Source organism: Vitis riparia, chromosome 9 (assembly GCF_004353265.1).
Source record: "Vitis riparia cultivar Riparia Gloire de Montpellier isolate 1030 chromosome 9, EGFV_Vit.rip_1.0, whole genome shotgun sequence".
NCBI classification, from domain to species: Eukaryota; Viridiplantae; Streptophyta; class Magnoliopsida; order Vitales; family Vitaceae; genus Vitis; species Vitis riparia.
The window spans coordinates 22,428,913-22,451,135 of NC_048439.1; the positions used below are offsets into that span (position 1 = coordinate 22,428,913).

At 34.6% G+C, this 22,223-nt stretch overlaps 2 protein-coding genes and 1 non-coding gene across 6 annotated transcripts; 1 reads left to right on the top strand and 2 right to left on the bottom strand.

Annotated features, from left to right (window-relative positions):
• The first annotated feature begins 3,087 nt into the window (after positions 1–3,087).
• LOC117921427 (E3 ubiquitin-protein ligase MARCHF1) lies at positions 3,088–12,701 on the top strand. Of its 3 annotated transcripts, none has more exons than XM_034839271.1 (8): positions 3,088–3,324; positions 5,505–5,827; positions 6,031–6,116; positions 6,355–6,501; positions 8,887–8,989; positions 10,732–10,844; positions 11,195–11,321; positions 12,095–12,283. In XM_034839271.1, the coding sequence occupies exons 2-7, from the start codon at positions 5,593–5,595 to the stop codon at positions 11,285–11,287; spliced, it is 777 nt and encodes a 258-aa protein (XP_034695162.1). In that variant the 5' UTR covers positions 3,088–3,324; positions 5,505–5,592; the 3' UTR covers positions 11,288–11,321; positions 12,095–12,283. The 3 variants fall into 3 exon arrangements, with proteins under 3 accessions (XP_034695162.1, XP_034695161.1, XP_034695160.1); XM_034839270.1 differs by lacking the exon at positions 12,095–12,283 and adding an exon at positions 12,290–12,701 and having other exon boundaries at positions 3,089–3,324; XM_034839269.1 differs by lacking the exon at positions 12,095–12,283 and adding an exon at positions 12,303–12,701 and having other exon boundaries at positions 3,089–3,324.
• Positions 12,702–13,059: 358 nt separating this feature from the next.
• On the bottom strand, positions 13,060–17,027 carry LOC117922596. Of its 2 annotated transcripts, none has more exons than XM_034840758.1 (3): positions 16,411–17,027; positions 14,362–14,463; positions 13,060–13,320 (listed from the first exon to the last, which is right to left on the bottom strand). In XM_034840758.1, the coding sequence occupies exons 1-2, from the start codon at positions 16,823–16,825 to the stop codon at positions 14,393–14,395; spliced, it is 486 nt and encodes a 161-aa protein (XP_034696649.1). In that variant the 5' UTR covers positions 16,826–17,027; the 3' UTR covers positions 13,060–13,320; positions 14,362–14,392. The 2 variants fall into 2 exon arrangements, with proteins under 2 accessions (XP_034696649.1, XP_034696648.1); XM_034840757.1 differs by having other exon boundaries at positions 14,371–14,463; positions 16,411–17,026.
• On the bottom strand, positions 13,683–13,788 carry LOC117922796. Its single transcript, XR_004652555.1, has one exon. It is a non-coding gene; the product is annotated as a small nucleolar RNA snoR83 (small nucleolar RNA).
• Positions 17,028–22,223: the final 5,196 nt, after the last annotated feature.

The following is a 22,223-nucleotide window of genomic DNA, read 5'->3' on the forward strand; positions in this document are numbered from 1 at the left end:
TATAAGGAAGCGAGACTCCGCACCATTATACAACTTTGCCCACCCCCACATATTACAAACAAAATAGTATTTAATTTTCTGTATAGCTAACTCCCCTCTCCCCCTAAATGCTAATCTATTCCTTTCTTTCCACACCGTCCAAAAAATAAATAACGGTATGAATCTCCAAATTCTCTTCCTCTTCTTGCCCACAAAAAAAACCCTTCCAGCTGATAATCACCTCATTTACAGTTTCTGGAAAGACCCACTGGGCTCCAAACAGGCTAAGAACCATCCCCCACAACACACTAGTCATTGTACAATGAATAAGAAGATGATTTACATTTTCCTCCATATAAGAGTTGAAACTTTTAATCTAATTAATCCTTTGAGAATGAATTAATCTTTTTTTTTAATTCAATTAACCCCCGTAAGAAACTAGGAATGACTAATAGCAATCCAACACAAATGAGAAAAGAGGTTTTTTAATTTTTTAATTTTTATTTTATTTTGCATGGAACACTTTCACACCAATTGTGGAAATAAAATGTTCATACCAATTATGGAAATAAAAAACTATAGGGTCTAAGACCCCATATCAAAACTCCATTGTACGAGATCATGATACACAGTTTTACCTAGCAAACACTACCTAAGATTTACTCTCAAACACCTCTATCGTAATCCACATCGTGACACAACACCTCAAGTGCTCTAGTGGATTTATCTTAGCTTTTGAGGGGATGCAAGTTCTTCTAGCACACCCAAAATTCGATTAAATAAATTGACAAGAGCTTTTAGGAATGATAGGGTAGTTAGAGTTTTTTTTTTTTTTTTTTCAATGGGAGCATCCACCCCTTCAAACACATTTAAAAAGAGTATATATAAGCCTAAGGACTTAAAGGTCTAAAACGAAATTTTCCATTAAAAAAAAAAAAAATCTCAATTTTCCAAAATGATGAACTGTTAGAATCTGGATTTAGTGCTTGAGCATACTCAACCATCGCTTAAGTGTTTTGGTTGGCACTTGAGTGTCCATGTTTTCCTAAAAATAAAATTAAAACTTTTTAGTTCAATTTTTAAGAATTTAATAAAATTCATACCTTTTCAAATACTAACTTGCCTTTATACAAACCTTTTCAAACTTACTTGTAACACACAGGTTGATTGAATGTCATAATGAAAGGGAATAAAATTGCTAACAAACAATATGAAAACATAATATCTTAATAGTAGCTTCTACAATAATCAATTAATCATTACATCGAAGCCCTTGGAGATGACATAAATTACAAAGATATAGAAACTCATTCTCTCACTCATTACGATTGAGATGGGTTTGATACGTGTCAATCCCACCTCGACGAATCTCCAATTCTAACCATCACAATAAGACCCTTAAACTAGTCCTAAGATATGTGAGAGACAACTCCACCATCAAGAAACATGTTAGGCCCATCTTGAATTCTAAGGCTCAAACACATGTATTAGCATTCATACAGTATGTTAAGGGTGACACTTTCGAGAGAGGTATAAGAGATCAATCATTTAGCCATAAGCATTCTAAAGGAAATATCCTTTCTATAACTATAATGAAAAAAACTATTTGAGATGCTATAGTGTCATGTTAACCAAGAGGTAGAGTAGGAGAGACCTTCTTGACATCCACATTCTATGGGCATTTGGTAATTCGAGTATGTATTTGGAGATCAACATCGTGCCTAAATCATGTAGGGCTATTACATAAATGCCATATGAGAAGAACATGAACTTGTCCATGCATCGAAGGTAAACGGGGAAAGGTGGGTCAAGTGTCATATGAATAGAGAGTGCTCTTAAATATATACGACTAAGTTTTAAGACTTGTGATATTCTATAATTGGTCGTGCTATGATAAAGCTTACATGTCACATATTAGACACGTGGTATACCAAGATTAGTCAACATGAACCTTGCAAAACAAGATATCAACAATAATCTCTAATTAAAATCATATTAAATTTTATTAATTATAATAAATGACATCTTGAAGCTATGTTATTGGAGGTATAGAATAATAATAAATGCTTTATTATATTTATAGCCTTGGAATAAAAATGTTTTGTTTTAGATTTCTTCTAGAACATTACTATTCCAATGTATCGATATCAATTCATGATTAAAGAAACATGCATTAATAATTTATGATACATATTAAAATAATGATCTATTTTAATAATTTCGGGATATTAATTCCACACAGCAAAAATTTATAAATTCTTCAATTATTGTTTACAATAATTTTGTTGTAGCCTCCAATAAATTGGAAAATTTAACTTTTATCACGAGAAACACGAAAGCATATATTTTGTTTAATAAATTTTTTTGGTTTTTTCTAATAATAAATAATGATAACGAGAAATCTTTATGTATTACATTCATTAATCGGTCAACGATATATCATAATATGATAATTATGTCTAGGCTGGCTTACTAATATGATATATTTAACACGTTATAAAATCTCGAGTTATTCTGTGTTGTAATCATTCGTTATCATCGATAATACGAAAAATTGTATTTATTAGTTGTTTCAAGTAATGTCCTTATTGGTCGATGTAAATTTTAAAAGTTCATTACATATTATAAGATAATTATAATACTTGTATTTCTTTTGCATGAATACAAACCAAACCAAACCCAAATGATTTTACAGGTAATTGCCATATAATTAATTTTAGGTGGCCCCCGCCCTAATCATATATTAAATTGTCTTTTAGAGGTGGATTTGGGACAGATAATAATTAGTTGAGTTTGACTCCTACAGGCCAAGGGAACAAATCCATCCAAAACGACGTCGTATCATTATTCAAATCCTATCGTCTTCTGTGATAATAATATATAGAAAGCTATGTTAAAAAGGAGAAGGTTTTCAAGTGACAGCCATTTAACGAGGAAATCCAATTGTATTAAGACACGTGGAACTCTAGTGTTCTTTACAAGGCATTTCTGCTTACCTGGGTTCATACGGTTGGGCTTTCTCTAATTTGTATAACCAGCATGTTAGCTTGTCGATCGTAGAGCTATTGCCAGACCCGATTCTGTTGCTTCCGCGGGAGTTGGTCCGGGACTGTTCAGTCACACGCCTTGGAAGCTCCTGGAAGTAGTAAAAATGTCCTGGCAATAACACTTTCTTCGACATTAACACCAGATTTTCTTCAATTTTCATTTTTCCAAAATTTTTCTCTGCCATTTTCTCTCTCCAGACTCCAATTTTCTCATCGAGTTTTGCTAACCCTAGAACTCTTTTGCAATGTCCGTGGAATTCAAATCCAATGAAGATCTTCACCGGCTGTTGAGATTCAGGTCAGTTGTTGATTCGGTTGGTTCTCTTTCTGGTTTTGGAATCTTCAATTTTGTTGGCAATTCTCAGGAGATTGGACCTTTTTCTTGATTATTGATTCTTTATGTTTCTCGTGAAAAATTCGTGACGATTTGTATGAGGAGTTGTTTGTGTATGATGAATTTGTAAGTTTGATATTGTAATGTGGACGTTGAATTAATTTCTTATTGTTTAAGTGATTTATTGGGTGGTTTTGGATTTGGGTAACTATCAAAATATGTATATTTTGATGAATAAATTGAAAACACTGTCTGTGATTGGGTTTAATCTGAGTGATATAAAATTCACTGTTTTGGGATGAATTGGAAGTAGATGAAAAGAAGTGGGTTTTAGTGTGTTTGATAGTATTGAGTTGCAGGAGGTGAGAGGGGTTTAATGATGATGGCCTCTTCATTGTAGTGCATTAGAATATAATATGCATGTATCTGTGTGTATGCATAACCACATTTACACACACACACATCAGTGCTTCCTTGGAGCTGTACAGCTTCTTCATTCTGTTTCTCTTCTCAATTTGTTTTGGCTACTAGACTGCAACTGGGGTTTATTCTGAACAAATGATTCTTTCAGTTCTTATTCATAAATGTTGAGATCACATGGTTTTATGCAAATAGTAATGGAGGTTGGACATTTTTTTTTTTTTTTTAATTGGATCTTTTCCTCTGGGGTTGGTTTTGGTGAGGGCTAGTGGAAGTGGGTTTACACTTTGCCGGGGTTGTTGATGGAATGTGATAGTCTGTCTACTAATCTCAAAATTGTAATTGGCATGGGAGTGTCCTATGCATAGTTCAGAGCCTAGGGGAAAAGAGGCTATCTGGGAGTGTCCCAGGCTTCAAGGAAGAGCAGAACCAAGTCTTGAGGTATTTTTAGGGTAAACATGATACGAATCTGGCCAGAACACTATGCAAAAGTCTCACATCTTTTCTTGCTTCCTTCAATTCCATGGATGAGCTTACAATACTTCTATGAGTGTTATAGGTTGTGAGATACTTTTTGGTTAACTAAGGTCTTCTAATAGCAATTATTATGGTCTTGAATGTGTGAGTTAGATGCTTTGGGAACCTAGGCCTGGGGGGTTGTTCCAAATCTTGCTTTTGATCTGTTGGTGTGGAAGGGTGGGACTCTGGTGAATTGGTGTCATTTATGTTGGAAGCTCAAGAGGTTTGTGTACCATATTCTTCTCCATTTTGAGGTGGCTAGACTTTTTGGCACTTTTTTTTTTCCCTCTGTTTTTGGAATATCATGGGTGATGCCTTTTCACATGAGGGGTTTGTTGGTGTGACAATTTTGTTGGGAAGGGGCAGTGGAAAGTTTGGAAATTAGTGTGACTGAGACTTGTTTGATGTTTCTAGAAAAACCCAAAATAGAAGGGCCTTTGAAGGGGATGGAGTTTTCAGTTGTTACTTGTTAGACTAAAGGTGTGCATTAAGTTTTTGTTTTTGCACTCTTGGTGGGAGCTAGTGCTTTACTCATTTCATTGAGAGTTGCCTAGCAAAAGAAAAAGGAAAAAGATTTCATTGAGAATTTAATGCTACCCTAGGCTTTTGTTTAACTTTTTATGACTTCCACTTTGTCTATAAAAATGATAATTCTATATTATCTCATGTTTCTTTTGGTTTAATGCTATTACTTTTGTACTTCTGTGTGGTTATTATGAAATTAATTTGTTATTTATTTGTTGACTAGAGATTTGATGATTTAGAAGTGGACGTGGGCCATATGGCCTTATATAGACTGGATTGGCAAAACAATATTCTTTTAATCAAATCCTAGTTGGTATCTACTGTGTTGGTTGGAGATCTAGTGGACCATACAGATACAGTTTTTTCTAGTTCAGTATCTTATATAGTTATATATACTTTCTGTGTTTTAGGATACTCAAGTGAATGAGTTACGCATTTGAGTGTTGAACTCCCTCAGGGTTAGAGCTATTATTGGATATAGATCATAGTTTTAAGTACAGAAATAGAAAATTTTATCACTTGATATTTTAGTATCGTTTGATCAATGTATTTATATGTTCGTATACGGTTTGGTAACCTAGGTAGTTGACAATTTGCCTATGAGTTCTTATGAGTGAGGACTACTGATATTCATTGTGGGTCCTGTTTCCTGATTGGTCCACATTTCCCTTGCTTTGCAGGATTCTCACTTTATGTTGAAATGGTAGGGAAGAGTAATAGCTCTGTTGTTGATTTTTGTGGTTTCATGTTGATTCGGCATTCTTCGCGATGCAATTAGTATCAAATGATCGTCAGACAGAAGATGGTTCTGAAACAGAACCTATCTTATGTCAATCCAACATTGAGCAAAGATTAGAGGAATCTTCAACTTCATGTGAAATTAGAACTGTGGAAGTTGATTGTTCCATAGTTGATGGGGACTTGGAAAATCTTGACACAGATGAAAATTGTGCTTTGGTGAATGCAGACCAACCACAATGCCGCATATGTCTTGATATTGGAGGTCTTACTACCCATCATGCTCGGTATCTTTTTATTTCTTGAGTTTCCATATCACAAGTTGAGGTGGTGCATCTTGTTTCTTTGAGAAGAAAGCATGATGGTCTTCATTAATATGAATCAAGCAACTTGTGGCTGATATACTTAACCATGAATCAGTATTTCTTCAATCTATTTTTGTTGATGCATTTGTTTATTTATTTTCAGGAGAAGACTTGATTGCGCCATGCCATTGCAGAGGGACCCAAAAGTATGTCCACAGGTCATGTCTCGACAATTGGAGGTCAACTAAGGTGAATGCTTGTTTCTTTTCTGCTCTCACTGGTGCTTGACTTACAGCTTAATTTTTTTTAATGCTATTTTTTGGAATCATAAGATTGCAAAAATGAGGTCGATCTTTCCATCAGTTTTAACCTAATTTTGTGTTCAAACTGTAGTAACATTACCCTATAATTATACTCATTTGAAAACAAGAATCTCATTTTTTTGGTTGGGAGGATTCTTACACATTTATGTATTTCCTCATTGCAGGAGGGCTTTGCTTTTGCTCACTGTACAGAGTGCCGTGCAGTGTTTATATTACGTGCAAATGTCCCACCTGATCGCTGGTGGTTGAGATTGAAATTTCAGTTACTTGTTGCCAGAGACCATGCATTCATTTTTGTCATCGTTCAGCTGGTATGTTAATATTTCACGCTATTTGTTATCTTTGATACTATTTAGAAGTTGACCAGATGGATTCTATCTGGGCAGTTATCGGTAATGTTAGCCTCAAGAACTGAATAAAGACTTAATCCTAACTCCTTGGATCAGCTTTTCATCTCATTAGCCTGACTAATAAAAAATTACCATTCATGGCATCCAGTTTTTGCACATCTAATATGCTAATGTTATGTTGTGAAATTCTTAGATGTGTTTACTAATGTGTGATATGTTTTTGTTATTTCTTCTATTGGTATTGTTGGATGGTTATGTGGGCATCTCAGCCAATTCATCTATTTATTGGAGTTTGTTGTAGGCAGTCTGTCCTGTTGTCAAGCTTCTTTACTTGTTCTTTGAAAAAAATTATATAAGTTGACTGGTGTTTTAATACATTATGAACCATATTTAAACTATAGAAGTGTTGATCCTATCTGAAATGACAAGCCTGTTGTTCACCCTTTCTTTCTTTCATTGTAATAAAATCCCAATATCCTCACCAGTTTTCTTTGAAGCGTTTTGGCTTTGCAAAAGAGTCATTGTAGACAGGTGACAGCTATTCTTCTCTTTACACATTGCAAGCAAATATAATCATCAAGCAAATCCAATTACTTTTTGGCTTTCAAATTCTTAGAGCAATCACTCAGCCAGAGGCACTGGCATAAAATGGATCAGTCTTATCTATATTAAAAAAGTCATTAGGTTTAAATATTTCCTAAAGTTTGGGGACTACCATGTCAATTGCTATGGGTCAGCAGAGCCACTCTCTTTGTCAGATCAAAAGTGTCTAAGATTATGCTGCATCTAAAACATTTTAAGCTATCCTTATGTGGAAGCTGCAGAGATACCCATTGTGATGTTAAGCATGTGAGCCATTGATTGTCCCCTTTTCTTGTATGATCTGGCCTAAAATAGCAATGCGGTTTTCTTGGCAGTGGTAATACACATTTTGATCAAGTTTTGTATAGTGGAGGAGTCTACTCTTACTTTGATCAGGTTTTGTATTCTATGAGAAGGATCTCTCATCCTTCTCTCTTTCTTTTATCAATAATAATTCATCTTTGTTCTGATAAAAAAATACACATTTTCTAAGTGCCTTTTCTGCGATCCATGCATCAGCATTTCAATCATGAATTTAAAGAGTTAATCTTGAAGACTTTCTGTTAGGGCCTTGTAGCACTCTTTTCCCCAAAGATCCTACCCCATCAGCTTGGTTGCCCTCTTCACAATCAACTGTTGTAATGCAGTACTAGTAGCAGTCATAATCCCATTTATGATTGAAAGATGATGGATCCTTGCATTTTATAAAGCCTAACCATTTAAATAAAAATTTAGCCATAATGTTCTGTGATAATCAAATAATTTATTTCTTATCTTCTTATAAAATCCGTAAAAATAGAAAAATGTTTAACCATTGATCTAATATCTTCTGCTAAATTCTCATTAAAGATTGACATTTATTCTCAATTTATTTAGAGATGAATTTGCTATGAAAATGTCAACTACTTAAGCCTCTTTTCAGATTTCTTTCAACTTACCATTACACTGGTTTTGTGAGAACATTTTGAATCATGTTTATCATTACTTCAGAATTCTGTTGATGTATCAAATGCTCAAAAACCCTTCTATCTCATTTAAAGTTCATTAGAGTCTTCCTTCATTTGCCAGGTTCTTACTTGGGCCCCTTGACTTTGGCCATGCCTTGCTTCCACTGTGATTTCTTAAACCTGCTTTGGTTACCTGGACCTCTTGACTATGACCATATCTTGCTGCCACTGTTATTTCATAAACCTGTTTTGATACAAATTTATGCTTGCAGAAGTTTCAATGGATGTGATACTTCTGCTTCTCCTTCTGTTTCTCCTTCTTCTTCTTCATCTAACACCTTGCTGCCACTGTGATTTCTTAAACCTGCTTTGATACAAATTGATGCTTGCATAAGTTTCCATGTATGTGATAAGGTTCTTACTTGGGCTTTTCTTGTTGTTGTTGTTGTTCTTCTTCTTCTTAATAAAGATAGGCAATTACAGCAACTGCTTCTCACCAAATCAAATATATTTACTTGACAACTATGTTTACAAGACAACTTCAGCCCATTAATTTTCCCCTTGTACCTTTACTTCTTCCTCTTTCTTAAATATCTCCGAAATTTCTCATTAATAAAGATTGGCAGTTTCAGTGCAGAGTCCAAAGGGCTCGACAGTTACAGAAACTGCTTTTCTCTGAGCCAAATACATTTACTAGACAACCATGTTTACAAGAAAACTTTAGCCCTTTAAATTTTCCCTTGTACCTTTACTTGTAGTAATATTTCCCTGTTACAATCGATCTTTGATGAATATTTTTGAATGTATACTTTGACAGATTGTGGCATTCTTGGGTGTGCTGGTGTACAAATTTTATGGAGAGGAACTAAGAGAAATGTTTGGTTATGATGAACACCCATATGGCTTTTATACGATGGCTGGTAAGCTTTACCTGGCTGACAACTAAACCATCTTGTATGTCCATGAGTGTGTGTGAAACCATTGCATGATTGTGAACACCTGATTTATATTTGTTAAAAATTCAATTGCATTGTTTGTCAAATATGTCTATTAGGGTTTATGAAGTCTTAATTTTTATTTTTCACTTTTGTTTATTTATTTAGTTTTGTGTTTCTGGGTTGCAGATAAACAATTAAAGCTGAAGAAAGAATTAGTTTGTTTTGATGAAAATGTGCTTTAAGAAACATGGATCGATCTGTTGCTCACCAGAACTTTATCCCTGCATCAATCATCTAGAATGTTGCCAAATGGGTGATTTTACAATCATGATTCAGAGCAAGAGTTCGAGTATCCCTCTTCACCAACCCCTTAGCCTCCTGACTAGCCAACATTGGCACCAATTAGTGGAGGCATTTATTCCCTAGAGGGAACTAAGATCTTCCTTGTCCAATGTTCATGATGCCTAGGACCAGTGTTCCCATGTTGACACAATGGAGAACACCTGAATAGTGCCCTTCAATGAGGATGTTACTAAACTCATAAGGCAGCTGCTCCTACCATTCCCTCTAATAATGCTCAAATCCCCATTCTATCCTTGCCAGCCTATAGAATATGGAAAAAAAAATCTCCTGACTCAATAGTTCCCTTAATATCCATCTGGCCCAGGTTTCCTGAGGATGCCTAATTGGGTAGAGTCATAGAGGTCCAGCAGCCTGTGGCAATCTCTTTCCTGTGATTCCAGGATAAGCTCCCCAGTATTACATATCCTCCAAGGAATTCTAGCAAAAGGGTTGCCACAGAATATTCAAGAAAAGCCTAATCCAACTATTTGGGTTGGCTAAAACTAAGTATTTTCTTTTTCATTGCTCTATTTAGGTCCATATTATCATGCCATTTTGCACAACCCTATCCTCTTCTTTAACGTTTTCTTTGGCTTTGTGATGATGATGCCTCCAACTTGAGTCATGGTGCTCCATATCTGCAGTCACATGCTTAATGGCTTCCACTAAATGATCAAACCATCTAATCCGCTTTCTTCCGATTGTTTACTTAAGATCCACACACAAACGCACACAGGCACATATATATGATGCACTCATTTCTTCTAGAGTGACTGATATAAAGGCCAAGCTTATTGTCCTATTTTAGAAGTTTTGTTTTTCCAATTACCTGTCCAACTAAACTTACACCTTGTTTCAAGCTGAGAATCATCTTGAAATTGTGATTTCTGTATCCCTCAAAGAATACCATTCAAAACCCTTTTCTTTGGAGTATAAAATCTTATTGTTGTTGGATGTAAATGCTTAAGTGTATGCTTGTTTTTCCACTAAGGTATCATCTGTTACTTGAAAAACCTGCCTTAGATATTTTATTCATTTGTGCAGCAGCATAATTCTAATTAGACTTCGTTAATACTGAAATTAGCCATATTTCTTGGTGTTGGCTGATATCTTAAACCACAAGGCTATAACCATGCAATAGCACTTGTCGTTTTATTTGATAGTTACATAACATATGCCATCATATAATACTTCATCTCTACTTTATCGATTCCATCCCAATTCCAGTGCAATGTTCTTGCTGATCTTAATGTCATTTCCACTCGGACTATCTCATGCCTAAGCATGAATAACTATTTTCTTTATTGTCTGCTCATTAGTTTAATGCCTTCATTTTATAAAATTGTCACAACTTCATTTATTTATTTTGTTTAATTGTGCAGTTTTAGCTATTGTCTTGGTGGGTTTGCTCTATGGTTTCTTCATAGCCATTATTTGTGGACAGAGAATCAATGAGCGCCATTACCATGTTCTAGCCAAACAAGAACTAACAAAGGTTCTGCATCTAATCCTTAAAGGATATAAAAATCTATAAAAGCATCCCTAGTAAAACTGACTCAAATTCAAATTAACTGAAAGTTGCATTGAAGGGATGTTGTTCTTCTGATTGATTTTTGTTTTAATTTTTTAGATTTCAAGTGTTCTTTCATGAAGGTGGGAAATTAGTTGAGTGAACATGGGGTACTGATTTTTCACACATATATAAGTAATAACCATTAAGATATGAAAATTATGGAAGGGTTCTTAATGCTTAGACCAGTATTCTAAATGTTTAATTCATTAAATTTGGAGCATTGACCCTTTAAAGTCTCATATTTGATGGATTTGATGATTTTGTAATGTCAGGAGTATGTGGTTGAGGACCGAGAAGTTAATAAGGATGTCCCTGAACTCGACCCTAGCCATGTGACAGAGCTGAGAATGTTGGGACTTTATTAAAGCTGAAATTATATGCATCCCATTGGGTTTTCAGGTAGGCTGATTCATCTACTAATTTTCCTTTCCCCTTTCTTTCCATTGCTTTACTCTTTTTCATTTTCCTTTTAAGATAATTTTTCACTCTATCTTCTATTATAACCGTCGAGATTTTCAATTGGGCTTCCATGCTATTTGTGCATACTACTTTTGTACCTTCTCATAGTTCGCCTCATTTTCTCCTTTTGTTGTGGGAAGGAAATGGGGAGAGGGCCTTGTTCTATAGAATAGAAAAATGTTTTAAAAAACAGGGCCTTAATTTTAGGTGGCTGACTTGCCTCCCATGAAACCTGTTTTTGAAGCTCCTCCACAGTATTTGGAAAATTAAAAACATTTTGAAAAGAACCCGAAGAAAATTTAAAACTATCTTGCTTCAAAAACTCTTCATACCTTTCCCCGCTAACAGTTGGAGGACTAACAAGAAGAAACATGCTTCTCGTAGATCTCTCTCTTAAAGAGATACCGGTGTTGTAATGTTCATTATTCTCTCCCCCTCTGTGTCCAGAACTCATTATTCTCTTCCCTTCTCTCTGTGTCCAGAACTCCGTATACCTTTTTCACTAACACCTAGAGAACCAAAGAGAAACATGTTTCTCATAGGTCTCTCGTCTCTCTGGTTCTTCCTCTGTCTCAAAACTCTCTCCATATCTGTCTTTTCAAACGGCTATTCTCTCCATGTCCTTCAAAAACGCTATCAAGACACCTTTGTAATGGACCATTATTCTCTCCATATCTGTCTTTTAAAAATGCTATTCTCTCCATGTCTTTCAGAGATGCTGTCAAGATACCTGACCCAGTTATTATTGGTTCAAAAACACTCCAATATTGTTGGAGTTTAACTTTATTTGTGAGCCTCACAACCAAAAACTTATTCTTCTCCACGAAGAAAGGAAAGAACCCGACACATCATCTGGATTGATTCCTTGCATGTACGCTCTCTGTAACTCCCACTCATATTTCCTCCAGATTCCTCTTTCAGGTGGGTTGGTGATGGTCAAGAATGTGGCATCTAAAAAACGGAGCAACTCGGCACGGAAGCTGGATGAGTCATTTTTCTTCCTCTGTATAGCATTTGAGATACCGGCATGATCTTTTGGCTCCAACCACACAGCCAGGAATGTGAGGTTTGGAAAATTCCTATACCTGTATTCCATTCTTAAATGTTTTTAGTCATGGAAATGACTGTTCTCCCTATACACGTTTTCGTTTTCAGCTGATAATCAATTATTCGCTTGTACTGTAAACTGTTGGGAATTCATTGATTCTACGATGTTTTTAACACTATAAGTTGTAAGTCTGAGCATGAATTAAACTCTTGCTCTTCTGGGAACGTGTATTGAAAAATCAATACGCATTCACATTCACCCCCTCTTGCAAACTTTACGAATCTTGATCAGTCCCCATGCACCCTCTTATATATTCTGTCGGCTTTAAAATACATCTACATACATAAAATAAATAACCCAATGGGCCCCAATCGCCCTAGTCTTTATTAGAGTCAACCGATATCAATAAATTATTTTTATATATTATTTTAAATTTATTTAATTTATTTTAATATTTTTATATAAAAATTAAATAATTTAAATATATAAATATTATATTAATTTAAATTATATTTCACCATTTTTTGCCTTCTATTTTCCATACTAAAAAACACACGTGATTAAATCATTTTTCGTAACAATTTTTTTTTCTTTTCTTGATTTTCATCGATTGAATATCTGTACCCTAAGTTACCAAAGAAGAGGAAATTCAGAAACCCTGTTATTGCCTTTTCTTTTTTTAAAACATGAAAAAGAAAATGGATAATACATCAGATTTTCTGGCAGTGGAATTTACAAAGAAATTATTTCTGCCTTGCCAACCAGCTTGCATATATGTACACCTCCTCCCCTGATCCATCCACCCGTTCTTTCTGCTCATAGATTTTCTTCTTCTTCTTCTTCTTCTTTTTAAATCCTTCTTCTACATGGAATTTACAAGCTTTGGTGAACCTGCAAAATCCCATGAGTCAAACCTTTAGACAAGAATGGTTAAATTGTTGATTATAAGATTTCAACTATTTATGCTACGAGATTAAGAGCCTCTTTGGCAATGGTTTCAAAAACAGTTCTCAATTGTTTTCAATAGCAAAATTATGCACGGTATAATGCGACAACTTTTTAAAGTACTCTTTAAAATTTTCAATAATTACTCGGAACATTCTAAAAAAAAACAATTGAAAACATCTCGAAGTTATTCTAAAAAACATCCAGTTTGCCAAAATGGGTTTTCTGAGTTAGAAAAATATTTTCTATTACGAAAGATGGAAAACTGTTTCCAAACTGATTGTAGCTTCGGTGGAATGGCAAAGAAGGAATGAATGGTGAGCCCTAGAAAACAAAGAGTGCCATCAGGAAAGTCCCATCATTGATGTATGCCTCCCATGAATCAAACAAACACATAAATCATGCATCTGAGATTTACAAAGGCAAAAAGTTATACCATATAGGTATGCTTTACTGTAAGCTTCACCTCTATGGATATGTCAACCCCTAGCAAGTAGAGATTCTAGGAAACTAACAGGGATTGAGTAGTGTATTAACTATTAAGTGAATATCAGCTACCCCACCATCTATGATCAACTAGACACGAGGGATTGAGGGCTGCCCCAAGCACTAGGTAAGCACCAAATAGGGGATTGTTTGTGCTAACAAAAATCACTATATAATGGAATTTTGGTTTTGGATCTTCGTCATTTTCTTGCTTTCCTAAAATGTTTGTTAGGAAGGAAACATGGTCAAATTAGATTGTTGGGAATGATCTCATAAACCTAGTTTCTTAGATGTAGGTGTGTTAACTTGGGAACCACTAGTTGCAAGTTTTTTACTTGGGAGGCACATCAGCACATGCACACAGAACAAAGAGACCTCGATTTTTTATTTTTATTTTAATAAGTTTTATCTAATGTATCTTATTTCTTATCACTTCACTGATTCCACCACCAGTTAAAGGAAACAAATATGCAATTAGCAAAGTTAATATTAAGACCGAACCTCACTCACCCTGCTAGTTTCATGATGTGGCTCAGCCTTCCTCGTCTTCAGACTGGGATGCATTATTGGAGGTTGTCTCCACCTCTGAATGTGGAGATGCACCTGCAATTAAAATGGAAAAGAAAATGTAAGTGATTTCGAATATGCTTCTTCCCACATATTGAGATTAGGGAAACATTATTCCTCCCATTTTCTAACAGAGATGACTAGATCTTAAATTTTTGGGACATAAGGATAAGCCAGAGAGATCTACCCAAAGCACCAACTAGCTACCAGGCAAAATATTAAACAATCACTACAAACTGGGCCAGACCAATTGCCGAATTACCAATAGAGAATGAATGGTTAGGGGTAAAACAATATAAGGTAGCTTTCTTATAACAAAGAGGAAAATCAATTAGGCAAGATATAGGGTAGCATGTAAACGTATTATATTCATAAAAGAGAAATAACTTTTCCAAATCTAATTAATCGAATAACCCAACACATTCAAACACACAATATCAGAGATTGAATTTGATTGCTAAGTCCTGTTCAAAATGAAAAACATTTACTTCCCAGCCAACAGCATAACAATGTGAACAAATAGGCCCCATGACAAATGTACTTTGGAACATATTCCTCTCAAATTCAAAGAGATTTGTAAATGCTGACACAGATGAGTGATAACCACCCATGAACATCCTAAAAAAAAATCGAACTTCTAATCCAAATACACCATCAAAACAGTTTACAGCAAAATGAACCAAAGCCCAGACAGTCCATTTTGGTTGCTGGGAGAATGAAGAAGGATACGGAGATTGAACACCACACTTAATATTTTAATATATTTTTCTTCTCCACAATCAAATGAGGAAGAAAAACCACCTAAAAGTCTAAAACAGAACAATCTAAAGCAAAAATGCTCCATTTGATGGCCAAGAAAATTGAGGGAAAAGAAAAGAAAAGAAAAGAAATTTTTTAATGCTAGAGTTTTCATAATTGGGAAACCAAGAAAACACAAACACATTCCGTTTTGAGAGGCGATTTTATCATTTGTTGAAAACCAAGGTCACATGAAAAAATAAGACTAATTGATCAGTAATGAAGATAACAGTGATCAGGTCCCCAACAATGAAAACCATCTGAAATTGAAAATCTCAACGTTTCTTTCTTCGATATTTTCCATGGTGCATTGAGGAAAATACAAGAAACAAAGAGCATGTTCAGCAACATTTTCAAACACAGTTCTTTTGAAAACAGTTTTAAATACAATTCTTAGTTATTTTTAGGGACAATTTTGTTTAGAAACACAAATCAGAAAAATAGTTTTCTCAGCCTTCTACATGCCAAGACACTGTATGTGAATGATGATATTTTAATTTCCAAATTATTGTTCCAAAATTTGCCAAATGTGTTTTTAGTTTTCCGTTATTAAAAACAGGTTCGAAGCAGGCCCTAGATTTTGTGAATGAAGATATTTTGATTTCCAAATTATTAAAAAACAAAAAGAAAAGAAAAAAACAACAATTGGTTCATTCAACTTGAAATTTTCGTTTTTGAGACTCATACGTTCAATTCCCTCTCCTCTCTCTAGATCATTATGATTAAATAGGAAATTTCCAACCTCTCACCTAAATTCTATAGCCCAGCAAACCCAACATAAAAAAAGGTCCAAAATCTTTCCCAATCTAGTTCACTAACCTAAAGAAAAAAAAAATTAAAACTTCTCATTATTTCCTCTACTTTCTGAGCAATCAAATAAAACATAGCAACCATCATAAATTTTCATTTTTTTTATATAATTATATTTTAATAGGGGTCATTTGATTTCAAAATTAAGAAACCTAACAAGTTACCAACCATTTCCTCCACTTTCTCAGCAACCAAACAAGACATAACAGCTATCATACCTCAATTCCCCACCTGTCTTCCATTTCAGCAACCAAAAGAAAATTGTCATGTAGGAAAAAAAAATTTCTAAAATTTACCAGTGTAATTTAGCTTCAATTTCCTGCCCTTTCTCTCCCTTTCTCATCAGCCAAACACATCACACTAATCATCACTCACCGTTAACGAAGTACGACGACGACGGCCACCCCCTGACGGTGGTGAGCGACATGGCCTCGTCCTCCGACAAGACATACGCCAGCTTCCCCACTAGATCAGCCAGACCGGAAAACCGCCCCCGAGGCGGCACCCAAAACGACGACCCGGGAACGAACGGCAGCCAATCCGGCGTCGCCTTCTTCACATGAATCTGATCGATGGCGTCATCGAGCTTGAGGATGCGCAGGATCTCGAGATCGGGATCGGAGGCTTCGAGATCGAGCTCGGTGAGAAATCCGTTCTCGGTGAGAAATCTGTTCTCGGGACGGTTGGAGCGGCAGCGGAAGGCGAGGTGCTGCGACGAAGAGCGGTGGAGAGAAGGATGGCTGAGACGCGTTAGGGTTAGGGCTAGGGTTTGGGAGAGGGATCGAGCCATTGTTGCAGGAGAATCTAGAATCACCGCCACAGGTTGTAGACGACAAGGGGTGTGGATGAAGATGATGAGGTCGACTCTTTTATACCTTTTAGTTTGCAGTGAAAACGACACCGTTTTGAAAATGCTCGTGTTGTTTTAGACCTGTATCCTCCCCATTTCCACAACCTTCCACTTCCAGCCTGTCTCCCGGTTGAATTGTGCCTCTGTTCGGACGAAGCGACATCGCCTTTAAAAGCTGGAATCAGTCCTGTAGAGTCTACCAGAAAACGACGTCGTTTTGACCTAGCGAGATCGTTTTAGGGAGAAACGACGCCGTTCGGATCGGGATTTTGCATGCGATATGAACTTGGCGCGATATCACCTTATTATATTACTAGCTTATGAAATAGTTTACAAATTTATAAAACAAATTCCAAAATATAAATTATTATTTTTGGAAATATAAATTATATTAAATAAAATATAAAAATAATATATCATAAAAAACTTTTATATAAAAGTAGCACATTTGATATAAAATATATAAATTTACTTTTTATTATTAAAAATTATTTTTAAAATTAAAACTATTATTTATTCAACATAAAATTTTAAAAATTCGTATATCTTATATAAAAATTATTACTATTTTCTAATTAAAAAATAATTTTTTTTCCAAATAAACATAAACCAATTCGAATTAATGTATATATAAAATTTAAGATTTTTTATTTTTATGATTAATCTACTTAGGATGTTTGGTAAAATTTAATAACTTAAATTGATTTTAAATTAAATTATATTTAAGTTGTCAACTTAAAATTAATTATTTATTTCTTATTTTAAGTATTAATTTATTTAATAAAATTAACTTAAAATTTATTCTAAATTTTCAAATTAATATATTTATTCTCATAAATTATAATTAAGATAAAAGAGGTCGAATAATAATGTAGGTGTAGTGGAGTAGCAAAAAAGACTGTAAAGGTAATTAGGACAAATAAAGGTAAAAAAAGTAAAATAAAAATATTGACTTAATTATTTTTATTTACTACTTAAAATTATTTTTTACTTTAAATCATATTATTAAATTATTTTATCGAACATACTTAATTAACTTAATAACTTAAATTAAGTTATTAAATCATTTTAAGTAATTAAGTTGGTTTACCAAACACCTAAGGAGTGTTAGATAAAACTTAATACTTATTACTTAATGACTTAAATTAATTTTAAGTTAAATTATACTTATGTTATTAATTTAAAACTTATTATTTTAAGTATTAAGCTTATTTGATAAAATTAATTTAAAATTTATTCTAAAAATCATCAAATTGATATATTTATCCTCATAAATTATAACTAGAGCAAATGAAATCTGAGTAACAATGAAAGTCATAAAATAGTAAAAGAGATCATGGAGATCATTAGAACAAATAAAGATTAAAAAGTAAAATAAAAATATGAATTTAAGAATAAGTTAATTATTTTTATTTATTACTTAAAGTTGTTTTTTACTTTAAATCATATTATCAAATATATTTAATAACTTAAATTAAGTTATTAAGTTGGTTTATCAAACACCTCGTCAATATGACTAAAATAATTAATAAAATTAGTCATTAAGTCAGTATGACTAGAATAATTCATAAAATTAGTCATTAAGTCTAGTAACGATATAATCCAAAATTAATTAATTGTAATGATGTAATTTAATTGCAATATATTATAATATCATTATTTGAACTTTTTGGTCCACAATATTCTTCAAATTGATAAATGGTAGTTTTTTTCATTCATACTTTCATTCGTTCATGTACAGAGTATATATAGAGGGTAATCACCATTCTAAGAATGGGAAGGAATGATACAAGGAAAGAATGATATAAGGAAATAACAATTAATATCCTAATATCTCAACTTTCCTAATATCTCAATATTCCTAATATTTAATATTCTTAATATCTCAACTTTCCTAATATTTAAACATTCCTAATATCTCAACACTAAATAATATAAGGAAAGAATGATATACGAAAAGCATTCCTAATATCTCAACACTCCTCCTCAAGTTGGTGCATAGATGTCACACATGCCCAACTTGTCTAAAAATTTTGAGAACACTTGACTTGAGACAGCTTTGGTGAGGATATCGACCAATTGATCTTCTGATCGAATCTTAGGCAATTCCACAATCTTATCATCCAACTTTTCCTTAATGAAGAATCTATCCACCTCGACATGCTTTGTACGATCATGTTGTACTGGATTATGAGCAATGTCACATGCGGCTTTATTGTCACAAAACAATCGGATTGGTTGCCTAGATAAGTAACCTAAATCCTGTAAGAGAAGTCTTAGCCATAATGCCTCACAAAGTCCTAGAGTCATACCTCTAAATTCTGCTTCTGCACTTGAACGAGCGATGACATTCCGCTTCTTACTTTTCCATGTCACAAGATTACCACCTACAAAGGTAAAGTAACCAGATGTAGATCGCCTATCATCCACTGCACCGGCCCAATCAGCATCAGTATATACTTCTATACTATGATGATTAACATTTTTAGTGAACAAAATTCCCTTCCCAAGAGCATTGTTCAAATACCTCAAAATACGCATAACTGCATTCATATGTTGCTCTCCAGGATTATGCATGTATTGACTCACTACACTCAATGCATAAGCAAGATCTGGTCTTGTATGAGCTAAGTACATTAATCTCCCCACAAGTCTCTGGTATCTTCTCTTATCGGTTGATACTTGATTAGGTTCAACACACAATTTCAGACCTTCTTCTATTGGTGTATTGACAGGTTGACATCCCGACATTCCAGTCTCCTGTAAAAAATCTAAGGCATACTTTCTTTGAGACAGAAAAATTCCTTCACTTGATCGAGAAACTTCAATCCCAAGAAAGTATTTCAGAGGACCTAGATCTTTCATTTCGAATTCTCTAGATAGATAATTTTGCAGAGTTTTTCTTTCTTCAGGATCATTTCCTGTAACTACCATATCATCCACATATACGATGAGTGTGGTAATCTTACCATGTTGCTTTTTCAGGAACAAAGTGTGATCTGAATTACTTTGACCATAGCCAAAAACTCTCATTGACTTTGTGAACCTTCCAAACCATGCTCTCGGGGATTGCTTCAACCCATACAATGACTTCTTCAATTTGCACACCTTCTAACATTGCTTTTCTGACACCATGCATCCTGGTGGAAGATCCATATATACTTCTTCAGATAACTCGCCATGCAGAAAGACATTTTTCACATCGAACTGTTGTAATGGTCAATCTAGGTTTGCAGCTAAAGACAGTAATACTCAAACTGTGTTGATCTTAGCTACAGGTGCAAATGTCTCTGTGTAGTCAATTCCATAAGTTTGAGTGTACCCTTTTGCTACTAGTCTTGCTTTAAATCGTTCAATACTACCATCTGCCTTGTACTTCACAGTATAGATCCAACGACACCCAACTGGCTTCTTTCCTGGTGGACATTCTACGAGTTCCCATGTTTCATTCTTCTGCAATGATTTCATCTCTTTATTCATGGCTGCTTTCCACCTTGGATCAGCTAAGGCTTCCTGCACACTGTTAGGAATAGTTACAGTAGATAATTGATTAACAAATGATTTATTTGATTCAGACAAACGATGGTTAGACACATAGTTGCTCATGAGATATTTGACTTTGGTAGACAATTCAGGTTCATATGTGGGTTTAGGAATACCTCTATTATGACGGTGTGGTAACCGTTTCATGAATGGATCAGGTTCCAAATTAAGAACACCTTCAACAGACGACGATTGGTTTGGTATTTCAGTGAAGACATCTTCGGACCCAAATTGTTGACCACTCATATCCAACTCACCCGCTTCTTGGTTCACTAGTTCAGATTGTCCAGATTCATTCTCCTCAGAGATATGATAATCATAATCGAGAGTCTGAATTTCCTTATGGTACTCCCCCTGAAGTTCAGACTCAGATGAAAAATACATCGAATCTTCATGAAACACCACATCCATTGTAATATACATTTGTCGAGTTGGAGAATGGTAACATCGATATCCCTTTTTGTGCAATGCATATTCAACAAACACACATTGTAATGCATGGGAAGTTAACTTGGTGCGTTGGTGTTTGTGTAGATGCACAAATGCCACACAACCAAAAATATGAGGAGGTAGATTTGGGACAGTTGGGGCAACTACGACATTAGTAAGAGCTTGAAGAGGTGTTTGGAAGTTAATTGAGCTGGAAGGTACTCGATTGATCAAGTATGCGGCAGATGTGATTGCTTTTTCCCAATAAGATATCGATGTTTTTGCTGCTATCAAGGAAACACGAACAACCTCTAACAAGTGTTGATTTTTCCGTTCAGCGACTCCATTTTGCTGGGGTGTATTGGAACAAGTAGTCTGATGAATGATGTCATGTCCTTCCAAATACTTTTGAAGATCAGAACTTTGATATTCTCCACCATTATCACTACGCAGAACCCGAACCTTTGCATTGTACTGAGTTTCAATCATTTTATGAAAATTTTGAAAACAACAAGTTCACTTCATCTTTGGTCTTCATTAAGCATAGCCATGTCATTCTGGTACAATCATCAATAAAAGTAACAAACCAACGTGAGCCACTCAAAGTTGGGACTTTGGATGAGCCCCAAACATCAGAATGTATAACCATAAAAGGAAACGGACTTTTGTTTAAAATTAACGGAAACGAAACACGATGGCTTCTAACTAATTCACAAATATCACAACGAAAACCAGAAATATCACTCTTTGCAAACAAACTAGGAAACAATTTTTTTAAATAACCAAAGGAAGCATGTCCCAGACGTCGATGCCACAACCAAATTTCAGACTTTTTCTTCTCCCCCTCAGATCCATCTGCTATCAAGGCTTGTTGCAACTTATTTGAATCCTTTGACTGCAAGTCCAAGTAATAGAGTTTTCCCCGCTTAATACCATAACCAATCGTCTGTCTTGTTTGGATGTCCTTAATCACACAAAATTCAGGCCAAAAAATGACAATACAAGATAAGGCTGCGGTGATTTGAGAAACTGACAAAAGATTGTAATCTAAAGATGGAACAACTAAAACAGAATCCAAATTCAAAGTATCAGTAAGAGTTAAGGATCCTTCCCCAATGACTGGGGTTGTGTTACCATTGGCTGTAGAAACAATTTTTTGTGAGGAAGGTCTAAGGGGTGAAACCTGTCTAGAATCAAAAGTCATATGATCTGTAACACCAGAATCAATTATCCATGCACTATTAATAATAGGTGTAAAAGTATTTAAAAACTTACCACCATGATCTGTAGCGGCTACCAATGCAGAGGCTTTCTCAGCAACATTAGCCTCTGTTTTTATTTCGGCAACAATTGCAATTGAGGTTTT

Excerpts from the sequence above, each read along its gene's own strand:
- LOC117921427 (XM_034839271.1), top strand. The coding sequence starts at position 5,593 with ATGCAATTAGTATCAAATGATCGTCAGACAGAAGATGGTTCTGAAACA. Across the intron at positions 5,828-6,030 it reads CATATGTCTTGATATTGGAG|GAGAAGACTTGATTGCGCCA; the intron begins GTCTTACTACCC and ends ATTTATTTTCAG. Across the intron at positions 10,845-11,194 it reads CCAAACAAGAACTAACAAAG|GAGTATGTGGTTGAGGACCG; the intron begins GTTCTGCATCTA and ends TTGTAATGTCAG.
- LOC117922596 (XM_034840758.1), bottom strand. The coding sequence starts at position 16,825 with ATGGCTCGATCCCTCTCCCAAACCCTAGCCCTAACCCTAACGCGTCTC. Across the intron at positions 14,464-16,410 it reads GTCGTCGTACTTCGTTAACG|GTGCATCTCCACATTCAGAG; the intron begins GTGAGTGATGAT and ends TTTTAATTGCAG.